The sequence below is a fragment of the Gossypium hirsutum genome, chromosome A11 (genome assembly GCF_007990345.1).
Source record: "Gossypium hirsutum isolate 1008001.06 chromosome A11, Gossypium_hirsutum_v2.1, whole genome shotgun sequence".
Taxonomy (NCBI): Eukaryota; Viridiplantae; Streptophyta; class Magnoliopsida; order Malvales; family Malvaceae; genus Gossypium; species Gossypium hirsutum.
In genome coordinates this window covers 25040066-25054503 of record NC_053434.1, presented here as the reverse complement: position 1 = coordinate 25054503, position 14438 = coordinate 25040066, and the positions used below count along the sequence as shown (strand labels likewise).

The 14438-nt window shown below is 33.4% G+C and overlaps 2 protein-coding genes and 1 non-coding gene across 3 annotated transcripts; all 3 read right to left on the bottom strand.

Annotated features, from left to right (window-relative positions):
• Positions 1 to 2613: 2613 nt before the first annotated feature.
• Positions 2614 to 2720, bottom strand: LOC121210664 (small nucleolar RNA R71). Its single transcript, XR_005905778.1, has one exon. It is a non-coding gene; the product is annotated as a small nucleolar RNA R71 (small nucleolar RNA).
• Positions 2721 to 10637: 7917 nt separating this feature from the next.
• Positions 10638 to 13030, bottom strand: LOC107911058 (endoglucanase 24-like). The gene is made up of 4 exons (XM_041082046.1): positions 12247 to 13030; positions 12032 to 12179; positions 11599 to 11852; positions 10638 to 10970 (listed from the first exon to the last, which is right to left on the bottom strand). Exons 1-4 carry the CDS (start codon positions 12634 to 12636, stop codon positions 10638 to 10640), a joined length of 1125 nt encoding a protein of 374 aa, XP_040937980.1. The 5' UTR covers positions 12637 to 13030.
• Positions 12708 to 13355, bottom strand: LOC121203235 (endoglucanase 10-like). The gene is made up of 2 exons (XM_041082045.1): positions 13115 to 13355; positions 12708 to 13036 (listed from the first exon to the last, which is right to left on the bottom strand). Exons 1-2 carry the CDS (start codon positions 13353 to 13355, stop codon positions 12708 to 12710), a joined length of 570 nt encoding a protein of 189 aa, XP_040937979.1.
• Between the last annotated feature and the right edge of the window lie 1083 nt (positions 13356 to 14438).

The window sequence follows — 14438 nt, the reverse complement described above, 5'->3', positions numbered from 1 at the left end:
ATGATACTCTTGGAAACTCGAAAATATACACACTTTTTCATGCCCTTTTTAACTCAAATCATGCAGTTTCGATAAAATTCTTGTCGAAAAATATATAATTATTATAAAATAATTAAATTGTACTTAAATTATGAACATGTTGAATTTTAATTAATTTTATAATAAAATTTGATTAATTTTATCATTTTCGACAGATTTGCACAAAGGGAGAAAATTGGTTCGGCAGAAATTGCTAGAAGCACAAAACCAAGAAGTGATTTTTGAAGCATCAAGGCGAAATAAATTTTCAGCCTAAGACGGTCCAAATTATGTATAATAATTCATAATATAATTAATTTTAATTTTAATCCAATTTAATTTGGGTTAAATAAATTATTAATTAATTATGAAAAGTGACCCAGTTGAGCTGAACCGAGAAAACCGATCCAACCGAGCACTGGGCAGTCCAAAATCGTCCCACATGCTGAACTAATCAGCTTGTTTGGCTGATTATTTGGCTTGCAAAATGGCCCTTGAAGACTCGTTCAAATTTCATTCAAACCCTTCCACTATTCATGCCTTTCAAGATTTGCCCCTACCTAAAAGTAACATGTTTGAAATCTTCAAACATGCCACATGTGTGGCCAGCCATGGGGGCAGTATTTGGCTGCTGATTTTGGCTATTTTTAGCAGCCTTCTCAACCTATAAATACCCCTCTTGGCTGCTCACTTCAAACACACCACAACTTTCTTATCTCTTCTCTTCTCTCTCAACTTTCTCTCTTTATTTTTCCATATGTTTTCCATCGTCCTCTTGCCGATTTCACCTTTTGAAAAGATTCTTTCATCCACGATTTGGAGTAGCATTCAAGTGTTCATAGAAGCCTTGGCTCGACAAGAACAAGTGAAGAAGGAAAAGTGGAGCAACTCAGCCAAGCCACGGAGAAACACCGGATTTGCTTCTTATTCCCTATCTTTTTAAATTCTGTTGTTGTTATGATGAACATGTCTATGAATATTTATGTTGATATGATTTCTTTAATTAATATGGCTTAAATTTAATTTTTGTTAGGTTGATTGCATTTCGTCTTCTTAATTTATTAAAATTGTGTTTATGTTGTTATAGGCCCCGGTAAGATGTTTGATTAAGTAAAACCATGACTAAGTTATTCTTGCATTACAATTTTCAGGTAACTAATGAATTAATTATTTAAACGAATTGAAATTGTAATTAATTGACACGATACTTAATCAGTGCATGTTTAATCATCTAAGGTAGCTAAGTGTTAAATTAGCAACAGTATCGAGCGATACAATTGCCTTGCATAACTTGCAAGATTATTATGATTAAACTGTTTTAAGGTAGAAATACATTGTTACCTCACGTAATCTTTTATGTGCTTATGCGATTAAATTAATTGTTTGAATTAGCATAGAGATATGTACAAGAGATTATTTTAATTTCATAAGTATGTATGTGCATTAACACATTTGCCTATTAAAGTTTGTTTAATCGGTTGAATTGACATAGAGATATAGTCAAGAGATGAATGGATTTTTGTAGGTAAGTCTGTTCATAAGTTAGCAAATTACCGAGTTGCCGTGGATTTATTCGTAATAACATAAACATGGGCTTAATATTTCTAAGTTAAGAAATGTAATTAATCTAACATATTTCTAAGTTAAGAAATGTAATTAATCTAACACAATTATGTCATCTTGATTTAAATCATCTTTTGAAATCGTGCATTAGAACTTTATTTTATTTATTTTTACTTTGTTTTATAGCTTTTAATCACTTTTCAAATCAAAATATTTTCTCCACCAAAGTGTTTTAAATTACATTTATAAATAATTCTTTTCACAATCTCTGTGGGTACGATAACTCTACATTTACTTGTCACTTTATTACTTGTTGTGATTGTGTACACTTGCACATTTCCGTTGTTCCAAGTTTTTGGCGCTGTTGCCAGGGACTGTTTTAAAAGACATTATTTTTGAAATTGTTAATTTTGCATTTTGGTCTACTTTTTTTTGTTAAATTTTAATTCCATTTTTTTGTGTTTGTTTCGGGTGTTTATGAGTATTTATCAAATCATTGACTTACTAACCGTAAACCCTGAAATTGAAAGGACTTTTTGACAAAGGAGAAGACAAATAAACCAAAGAAGGACCGAAGATATGAATTTCGAAAATCCAAACCAAAATCTAGGAGGAACATTCGCTTATAGTACTCACAATCTGATCATTATTGCCAATGACAAAAACTATTCCATTCAACAATATGTCATGCCTCTATTCAACGAGCTCAATCCGAGTATTAGGAGAACCAAAATCGAGTCACAACAATTAGAGCTGAAGTCGGTCATGTTCCAAATGTTGCAAAATATGGGTCAATTTAGTGGGATTCCTATTGAAGATCCACATCTTCATCTTCGGCTATTCATGGAAGTGGGTGACTCATTTAAACTAGTCGAGGTGACCAAGGATGCCTTGAGACTGAGATTATTTCCATACTCTTTAAGAGATAGAGCACGAGCATGGTTGAACTCCCTGCCGTCCGGATCCATAATTGCATAGCAAGAGTTAGTTGAACGTTTCTTAATGAAATATTTCCCTCTATATTTAACCACTAAGGTCCGAAATGAAATCACTTCATTTTAGCAACTTGATGAAGAATTTTTATATGAGCCATGAGAGCGATTCAAGGAGTTATTACGAAAGTGCCCTCATCACGACATTTCTTGTTGCGTTCAAATGGGGACTTTCTATATTGGTCTCAATATTCATACTAGAATGATGGTGGATGCTTAAGCAAATGGAGCTCTTCTTTCTAAGTCTTATAAAAATGCTTACGATATTATTGAAAGAATTACCAGGAATAACTATCAGTGGCCAACCAACCGAGAAGCCTCAGAAAAACGAGTAGCAGGAGTACATAAAGCGGATACACTTGCTTCTTTGGCAGCCCAGGTATCCTCTATGTCTTCTATGCTTAAGAACATAACTGCTAATGGTTTCAATGGTAATCTAACAGGTCAACAATTGAACCAGTTCGAGGATATTTCTTGTGAATACTGTGGAGATGGCCATTTCTTTGAAAATTGCCCATGGAATCAAGAGTCAAAATATTACATGGGAAATCAAAATTGGAATGTTCCACAATCAAATTATTACAACTTTTCATAGCAGAATCATCCAATTTCTCCATGGAGTAATCAATGGGCAGATCATAGCGACTTTTCTATGTCATTTCAACCAAATTATCTGTCAGAATATTCTCAACAAGTGCAACAACCCACACCAACTGAATCTTAAATTAATCTTGAGAATTTGCTGAAGGCGTACAGAGCGAAGAATGATGAACTAATCCAAAGCCAAGCAACAACATTGAAGAATTTAGGAAACCAAGTGCAATAGCTAGCCAATGAGCTCAAAAACATACCCCAAGGTATTTGGTTGAGTGATACAGAAATCTGAGAAGCACAGACAAAGAGCATTGCAAAACCGTCACTTTACAAAGTGGGAAGACATGGGAACCCAAAGCTGTCAAGGTTGAAGATAAGCCTATTGTAGCTCACAGCAAAGAGGAAGTTCAACTGAGTGTTGAAACTCCTATTCCACAAAAGTCAGATACGGTGATCCTTGATGAGGTAAACTCTAAACCAATTAGTTCTGATTACCTAACACCCTTGTCGGATACAGAAAAATTTCCACAAAAGAGTTGTCCGGTTAAAGCTAAGATTCCACCACTGTCATATCCTCAATGATTCCAGAAGCAGCAAAATGATACTCAGTTGAAAGAAATATCTGATGATGAGGTGACTTTTAATGACTTCGATACTGCTAAATCCCAAGATATAGTTGAAGACTGTTCTGCTATTTCGAATATGGAATCGCTGGCTTCTACAAAATTTGAGCTCAATTCTTTAGACGATCTGTTAGAACATATTCTACTGGAGGATTCACCAAGTGATGATGAAGACAAGGAATGTTTGGCTTGGTTAGAAGCTAATTCGAAGGAATTCACTCAAGAAGTTCCACTCGAATCATTAGAGTTATCATCTCAAGAATATACGCAACCAAATTCATTGATTGAAGAGCCAGCTAAATTGGAACTGAAGATTTTGTCTCCTCATTTGAAATATGACTCTTTGGGTCTGTCTTCGACTTTACCTGTCATTATTTTAGTTGAGTTCACCAAATATCATGAAGAAGAGGCACTTGTGATTTTGGAAAGGCATAACAAGGGTACTAGATGGATTATTTCACATATTCGAGTCACGGGTTAGAGAATTTGTAGGAATTACAGGAAGTTAAACAAGGCCACCAGGAATGATCATTACGAGTTTTCTTTCCCTAATAAGATGTTGGACAGATTTGATAGGAAAGAATATGATTACTTCCTAGATGGTTATGGTTGGTATGACAAATGGCCATTTGACACCACCATAGTCAATGACGATCCTGAATAAAATGGAGGGAGTTCTCTTCACTTTCTTTATCATTATTTTATATTTTTAGTTTTTTTTCTCATTTGAATAAAATGGTAAACTTAGATAAAATTTTCTTTGGTTCATTACATTAATTAAAACTCTATCTAGGAGATTGAGACTTAAACGGGACCATTTGTGACCTCTCCAGTCTTTCCTAGGAGTTTAATTTAACGTAATTTTTTGAAAAATATTCTTCTTAGTAAGCCAAAGAATTTAAGTATTTGTTTTGTTAAATAAAGGGTCAACTTTTAAGCCAAGCATTAATTTCAATCTACTTTCAGTACAGGAGCTTAGGATCCAAAAAGGAGCTGCCATCTAGGAGATTGAGACTTAAACGGGACCATCTGTGACCTCTCCAGTCTTTCCTAGGAGTTTAATTTAACGTAATTTTTTGAAAAATATTCTTCTTAGTAAGCCAAAGAATTTAAGTATTTGTTTTGTTAAATAAAGGGTCAACTTTTAAGCCAAGCATTAATTTCAATCTACTTTCAGTACAGGAGCTTAGGATCCAAAAAGGAGCTGCCATTAGGCTTAAGACACTTCTAGGAAAGGAAATATTCAACCATTTTTCGCACAAATCTATAGCCCTTACCTTGCTCTACCTCTACTCCTAAGTAGCCTAATAGTGCATCTCACTTAACCCCTTAATGTTGTAGCCCTTAACTCCCTGAATCACCACCCCAAATACCTTCATTCAAAGTCACCAATTACCGCACCTAAACTATCCTTAAAACTGCCACCCTCTTCAACTTTAAACCTTACCCTCAGTTACTCACCCACCTGCCCAAAACTGAAACCACCCTTAACAAATTTCTTAAAGTTTGACGCTAAGAGTCCATTTATCTAGCACCATTCCACGAAGTGAACAGTTTGGTATAATGGCTATGATGTAACACATGTAGTTCCAGTAACAAGATTACTAGAGATACTCAAAAATACGAAATGACTCAATCAAAGATGCATTTAAAATATATATTTCATAACCCGTTTATTTTTGTGCCTGGATTTCTAGACTTTATACTTGAACCATGGACTCCAATGTCGATGAAGGAAAAAGATGAGTCAGATTCTGAGGGATCTACAAATAAATAAAAATAGGGGACCTTTACTTTATTTCATTTTCTTCCCTGGGTTATTTAATGTTTTAGGATTAGGTTCTATTATGATTTTTATTTTCGCATAATAAAACAATAGGTGGAAATCATAAATAAAAATGAACAAGTTACAAAGTACAAAGTGTGGCAATAGATATTTATACATGTCTAGGATTGGATCTAGAGAGAGCTTGGTACTTAAGCAATCAAATTGGCTCACCTCCTATTTTCTAGAATCCTACCTGGTGTATAGTATCTATTCACTTCTAACAATGAGGACATTTTTCGGGGGACTAAAAAATTGAAATTATTTCTTCTCAGAATAAATTTTTCTTTTAATTATGATTAGGATATATTTTGTTCAAAAATTTGAAATTTTGTTAAGTATGCTAAACTTCAGTATGAATAAAATTCTATTATTTCAATATTTGCTATGTTGGTTGAATTATGACATAAATGTACTCTTAATAAAGCATGCAAATAATACCATAAAATTTTTAGTTCCTTAAGAAAGTTAGGCATGCATGAAAATTTAAGTCTCTAAAATTGACTTAGTAGTTTCTTAAGGCGAAATCCTAGGAAGCATGGAATGTTGAAAATGATTTAGGCAACTTTTGTTTGGACCATTTGAGCCTTTCAAGCCGACCTTGATGAAATTTTATCCCTTGAAACCCAACTTTGAGACTATATGGCCTAATTTTATTTGAACCCTTACAATATTTAGCCATCACTTTTCTCTTAATTATTTTTAAATTTGTCCCAAACACTAGACTCAGTACTATTTAGAACATTCTTTGAAAATAAGTTTGGGGAAGTTGACAAGAAGTATCAAATGCTCAAAAAAATTTTGTAGTACATACAGTAAAATGTTTGTGAAAAAAAAAAGAGCATATGTACTTGAAAGAAAATATATGTACAAAAGAATATGTGAAAGCAAAGTAAGTTGGTGTATTGAAGGTAATTATTCCGAAGGTCCAATTAAAGCTAAGTCTAGGATTTTTAGCCTAAATTTATCTATCTTTTACCTACCCCTAGCCTAGCCACGTTACAACCTTTTTAAAGACCTAATGATTCAACCTACATTAGTGGAGAGAAATTGCTATGTTCAACATACGAAGGCATAAGTTAAACTTAATTATTGCAGCTTAATCTTGAATAAGGGAATAAAATCAAATAGGTAGGGATTTAACATGTCTTTATTAGGAAGCATTTAGTCTATTTTTGTTATCATAAGAATTATTGAGATTAATTTGAATGATATGTATACTTAAGTAGCATAATTATCAAAATTCTTGTTCTTGAGCATAAATATGCTAAATTCATAATTTTGAGAAGAATGTTGTTCTGAAGGAATTTTTCAAAGGTGTCTCCGAGAAATTCTTTCCAATTTGTGAATTACTCAAGACGAGCAATGAATTAAGTTTGGGGGTGTGGAAACTCGAAAATATACACACTTTTTCATGCCCTTTTTAACTCAAATTCATGCAGTTTCGATAAAATTAAATATATAATTATTATAAAATAATTAAATTGTACTTAAATTATGAACATGTTGAATTTTAATTAATTCTATAATAAATTTTGATTAATTTTGATCATTTTCGACAGATTTGCACAAAGGGCGAAAATTGGCTCGGCAGAGACTGCTAGAAGCACAAAATCGAGAAGCGATTTTTGAAGCATCAAGGGAAAATAATTTTTTAGCCTAGGACGGTCCAAATTATGTATATTAATTCATAATATAATTAGTTTTAATTTTAATCCAATTTAATTTAGGTTAAATAAATTATTATTAATTATTTACGAAAAGCGACTCAGTTGAGCTGAACCGAGAAAACTGATCCAACCGAGCACTGGGCAGCCCAAAACCGTCCCAAATGCTGACCTAATGATTTGGATGATTATTTGTCTTGCAAAATGGCCCTTGAAGACTCCTTCAAATTTCATTCAAACCCCTCTAGTATTCATGCCTTTCAAGATTTGCCCCTACCTAAAATTAGCATGTTTAAAATCTTCAAACATGCCACATGTGTGGCCAGCCACGGGGGGAGTCTTTGATTGCTGATTTTGGCTATTTTTAGCAGCCTTCTCAACCTACAAATACCCCCTTGGCTGCTCACTTCAAACATACCATAACTATCTCATCTCTTCTCTTCTCTCTCAACTTTCTCTCTTTATTTTTCCATCTGTTTTCCTTTGTCCTATTGCTGATTTCACCTCTTGAAAAAGAGTCGTTCATCCATCATTTGGAGCAGCATTCAAGTGTTTATAGAAGTCGGTTCGACAAGAACAAGTGAAGAAGGAAGAGTGGAGCAACCCAGCCAAGCCACGGAGAAACACCGAATTTGCTTCTTATTCCCTATCTTTTTAAATTCTGTTGTTGTTATGATGAACATGTCTATGAATATTTATGTTGATATGATTTATTTAATTAATATGGCTTAAATCTAATTCGTGTTAGGTTGATTGCATTTCGTCTTCTTAATTTATTAAAATTGTATTTGTGTTGTTATAGGCATCGGTAAGATGTTTGATTAAGTAAAACCATGACTAAGTTATTCTTGCATTACAATTGTGAGGTAACTAATGAATTAATTATTTAAACGGATTGAAATTATAATTAATTGACACGATACTTAATGAGTTCATGCTTAATCATCTAAGGTAGCTAAGGGTTAAATTAGCAACGGTATCAAGCGATACAATTGCCTTGCATAACATGCAAGATTATTGTAGTTAAACTATTTCAAGGTAAAAATACATTGTTACCTCACGTAATCTTTTATATGCTTATGTGATTAAATTAATTTTTTGAATTAGCATAGAGATATGTACAAGAGATTATTTTAATTTCATAAGTATGTACGTGCATTAACACATTTGCCTATTAAAGTTTGTTTAATCGGTTGAATTGACATAGAGATATAGTCAAGAGATGAATGGATCTTTGTAGGTGAGTATGTTCATAAGTTAGCAAATTACCGATCGAGTTGTCGTGGATTTATTCGTAACAACATAAACATGAGCTTAATATTTCTAAGTTAAGAAATGTAATTAATCTAACACAATTATGTCATCTTGATTTAAATCATCTTTTGAAATCGTGCATTAGAACTTTATTTTATTTTATTTATTTTTACTTTGTTTTATAACTTTTAATCAACTTTCAAATCAAAATATTTTCTCCACCAAAGTGTTTTAAATTATATTCATAAATAATTCTTTTCACAGTCCCTGTGGGTACAATAACTCGACATTTACTTGTCATTTTATTACTTGTTGCGATTGTGTACACTTATATATTTCCGTCGATCCAACTCTCAGCTGATTGGAACTGACGATTTTCTACCTAATTCTTGTTCGTAGTTCTGGCAATTATATGTTCTGGTTAAAAGTCAGCCACATTGTATTCTCTGATAAGAAAACGACCCCATTCTCGGTGTCACGCACTTCATCGTCGTAATATATAATAGCATTAATCCATCAACTCATTTTTAACCAAATAATCTGTCGGGAGACATTCGAAACAAAAACATCATGCTAAAAGTGAGTGCTGCAACTAAAAATGAACAAAAATTAATGCATACTTTTACCCAAATTACGTCATTGCTCTAACTTATAAGCACTCCACAAACTTCTCTTCATCTGATCTCCTTAACAACTTTTTATTGGCTCGTAAATGACATATAGTTCGAGCCTAAAATATGTTTTATTTATAATCAGGGACAAACTACAAGTTCATTCTGAAAATTTTCCCCCTTGTGGGGGTTGAAATTTGTAGAGGGAAAATTCTCCAAGCAAGATACACTATCAACAAAAGTATTGAAAGCATGTCCAGCTAGAAGCAGTTCAAGCTGACATGGTACTTAAAAAGCTTTCAGCTAGACGCACTTTTAGTACTTTTGCTGACAGTGCATCCTACTTGTAGCGTTTTCCCTTTACAAATTTCAACCCCTACTTGGGATAGAAAACCCATCATATATCCCAAGATATATTTTCAGAACCCATCCCGTCAAAATTAATGCACTGTCGTAAATAATTTGCTAAAATATCGGATCAAACTAGTATTAAAAATGTGCAAAAATTTTAAAACTAATATTTCATTCCAAACGAGTACTCTGAGTTTCGATGAAAATATGTTGTTTTCAAATTTTGAATGTAATTATTTAAAACCCTAAACAACCCTATATTAAAACAATAAACCCTAACCCTAATAAAGAAAACCTTAATGCTGGAAGACGCACCTAGGAAACGCTTTCAGCTGGAAGCTTTTTCAGATCACCTGTCAGAAAACGTGTCTTCGTAGGAGCATTTTCCTAACAACAAACTGAAAACACGTCTACGTGGAAGCGTTTTCAGTTAACAACACTAAAAACACGTCCACCTAAAAGCATTTTTCTGATTTACACTTGAAAACGCGTCTGCGTGGAAGCGTTTTAAAAAAAAAACCTATTCATGTAATTATTCCAAAAAAATAGCTTAATCAGGTAAATTTAAAAAAGAAGAAGCATTTTTTGGTAATATAGTAATGGGTTACTTTGTCCTCTTTATAATATTAGTTTTTTAGCAGGTAAATATAATAACAATGCTCTGAAATATTTACCATTTTACTATTCTTTCACAACATACAACGGATACTAGATTACAGTTAAATTGATAAAATAATTAAATATTGTGGGTTAAATTTATTAAATTAATATTAAATTGATATAAAGCTTAAATTTTAAGAATTAAATTTATTATTATACTAATAAAATATGTATAGACAAAAAAATATTTGTTCTTTTTTACACAAAACTTAAAACATTTCAGCACATTTGAATTCAGGTCTTCCTGTATCGACAACAATGTTCATTCCAATCAAACAATATTTAACTATTGTAATATATATATATATATATAATAGGCTTTTTTTCTTATATTATTACATTAATAACCAAACAAGTGGTAGAGAAATTAATTTTGTGAATAGAGTACTGAAGCTCTACTTAGCTTTCTCTCATGTGTCTATGTATATATTTACAAGCTCAAAAATTTTCACAGGTGTTGAAAACTTTATAGTTATTTTCTATGTATAAGATTTAACCACAGACGAAGTTGAGATGAGGCCAGAAAGCAGGCCAACGAGGAGGGCACTGTTATACGTGCTTGGTTCACTCTGTTTCACATTGTCTCGAGTATCAGAATAGGAATCATTCAAAGAAGGGCCGCCAACAAGTGCTCCAACAGCTATATTTGGATTCGGGTCATCTGAATAAAGCCATTTGAACCCGTCTTGGCAGCTGGTGTCGGCATTCACCGGAATTGAAGATCCCCTATGGTGTACATAAAAGGGGTACCTACTACCATAACCAACAAGATAGCTCATCTTCATGGGATTTTCTCCCAGAACATAATCTGCCTGAAAAATGCACATACATACACACATTATTTAAATCCAAAGTTGCATCCGTTTTGTGAACTGTTCGTATAATATTCGTTTATTAAGTTTAATAAACGAGTATGAATAAATTTTTTATATTCGTTTAATAAACAAACGAACACGAAAAGAGGTGTGTTCGGTTCGTTTATGTTCACGAGCAAACTCATTTATTGACTCGTTTATAAGCTCGTTTATGACTCGTTTATTTATTAATGATATTTTTATAAAAATTTCATTAAATATATTAATAAAATTATATTGGTTTGTATTTTTTTCATTTATAATATAATTATTAATATTTATATTTGACTTTTTATATCTAAACAATATATGTGTACGTATATATGTATTTATTGTTTGTTTGTTTGTTTATTATTTATTAACATTGTACGTGAATATGTTCAATTATATATTCATGAATATGTTGGTTTAATATTTGTGAACATATTCAATTAAGTTAAATGAACATGTGCGAGAATATTAAACAAATAAACATGAACACACATAATTTTAAATAAATGAACATGAACAAAAATTTAAAATTCTTAATGAACACAAACTGAATACGAACAAACTCAAAAATAAACAAACAAATATGAACAGAGACTTGTTCGTTCAAGCTCAGTTGGTTTACACCCCTACACATATCAATCATCCGGCACAATGTTTCCTTTGCCACCAAGTTTCGGTTTACCTGGGAAATAGCGAAGTTGCGAAGATCGTCTGGCTTGTATGGATTCCCACTGCAATATAGTGTTTCGGTTTGCGAAGTGAGCATGTAATCGCTGTAAAGTACAGCTAGGAATGCAGAAGCCACTGCATGCTGCAATGGGTTCCATTCTGTGATCCATATCAAGCCACCTGCAATGAAGGAATACTATAAAGATAGGCTGCTGTAAACATACTACCAGAGTTTAAACACAGTAGTAATAGCTATGGAAGGAAGCCTAAAAGCTTATGATGAAGAGACTTGGTTGCAAGCATGGAACCTTTGCCTTGATGGGTTTAAATTGATTATCAAAATTATTTAGGAAAGTTACCATCTGTTCTTCTTGATGTGGCAGTTGGTGAATCTGGTAGAAGACCACACATGACAAGCTCAGCTGTTTTCCTATACATTTGGAGATCTAAGTTCTCGACGGTCGGCATGTCTTTGGCACCGAAAAAGATTATCCTGGAGAGTAGGACCTGTAACAAACATAGACAAATAAGATGATGGTGTTACCATCACCAATTTTTGCATCATGATTTATACCTGAGTTCCAGCAAGCTTGTCATCCCAACTGAACCAAGTTGTAATCTCCATATTGGCAAAACGTTGCCCGTTTAGCTCGGTTACGTATCTCAAGTACGAATCGTCTCGTGTAGCATGATAGAGCCATGAAGCAGCCCACAGCAGTTCATCTCCATATCCTGTGGAATTGTAGAATCCCTGCACTTGAGGAATACTGATGCTGTAAGAAGCTCTATAAGTATCAGCAAAAGTGAAGAGTTGCCTAGCATGCGTAAGGAGCGAACTCGAATAATCAGGGTCGTTTTCCTTGAAAACCAGAGAAGCCGATGCCAGAGCAGCAGCTGTTTCCGCCGCCACTTCAGTTCCGGGGAAAGATGTATTAACCTGTGTTACAGGCCTTCTTTCTGTCATGGTTTCAGGTCTTTCCCAACATTTGTGGTCCAATCCCGGATCTCCCACCTTTAACCGCACAAAAATACATATTATGTATCAGTTGGATGCCAAATTGCGTATGAGAAATAAATTACCTGGAAATAAAGCACGTTCTCAGAAGGATGTGAATTGATAAGGTAATCTGTGATCCACCTAAGAGAATTATATGCATATCCGATTTGCTTCACAGCATTCATTTGACCACCATACTCAAGAATCGACCATGAAAGCACTGTGGCAGTGAATGCCATTGGGAATCCAAATTTCATTGCATCCCCAGCATCATACATTCCTTTTGATAAATCCAAATTCTCTTCACTCCCATCTTGCAGCCCCGAGTCTCCTCTCCAAGGAATCCTATTATCCACTAACTTGCCAGCTGCAAAAAGGCAAAAACAAAAATACACTCAAGTGCCAAGAAGGTGAAAAAGAGAACAAGTTGATCAAATGAGGATACATTTTTGTACGTCAAAGAATTGAAGAGCTAGTTCAAGAGCATCGGCATATTTCTTGTTGATGGGGTGAGCTTCATTGTTCTTGGAAAAATGCAAGTACTTTAAAATCGTGAGTGCAGCTGCTGTTACTACAAGAGCTCCGATTAGTAAAACCAGAAAACACCAGATAGAGGAGCCCCTGTCCCTGGGGTTCGAAGCTTCGGCCTGCTTCCCTCCCATTTCAGCCTCTGAAATCCGCTTCATCTGCTTAGGCAAAGCTCTATTATTTCACCCAACAAAAAAGACATGGAAACGAATATTCGGCACAGAGAAAGTAATCCAAGTCGGTCCAGAGCTCTAAAAAGGAAACAAAAGGGAGCTTTGAGGGGTGATGAGACGACTGAATGAAGACAAAGTTGGAGTACGTTGATTCTTGTTCTACTACTTATACTAGGTAGAGAAATGCTTGATAAATTCGATACATGAAAAGCGGCTGAGTGAGATACGCCATCGGATGGGTGAGGTTAGAGTCGAAATGGAGCATCAGGATGTAGCCGAAAGGATGATACCGTTTTAGAGAAACGGACAACGTGGCAGGTGGGGAAGCAGGAGGACTAAGGGCAGACTGTCGACTTGTCGTTTGCTTCAAAAGAAGATAGGGGAGAAGACGATCATCTGTGCAACAAAAATTCCATCTCATGTCATCAGCTTGGATAAAATAGAAAACGGAATCGTTGATGGAATTGTTCCCATGAGGATACAAACATTGTGAAATTGGATATTGTAATAACGGGATTTTAATATCAAATTTTGATATAAATTATGAAATATGTATTTAAATTTAAATGTAATTGTAGTAATGAGGTAAGAATAAAAATAATATTAAAATATCATGTTAAAAATGAAATATGATATTCATTTTATGAAATTATTAAAAAATATGTAAAATTGTAATTTTATTTAATAAAATCAGGGATAAATTTTGATTCACAGTTAGCACATAATATCTATATACCATCAATGCACTATAATTTACCATGTCATTAATAAGCAAAATATTAAAAAAAAATTGAAAGACTTTCTAAAAAATACTTAAAATTTTATTTAAAAGTAATTATAATTCATCATATTCATCTCTTAATAACAATACTGAAGTTTTAACATGAGGTTCTAAAAATCTTGAAAAGAAACTTTATATCAAATGAATTTGGTTCTTTTTTATTATTATTACTATTGGTGCAATTCGATTTTATTAGCAGAATAAATTTGAAGGTATGATTTTATTACTTTGTTTAAATTTAGTTTATATGATTATGAATTTTGAAAAATTTATGAATTGTTTTAAAG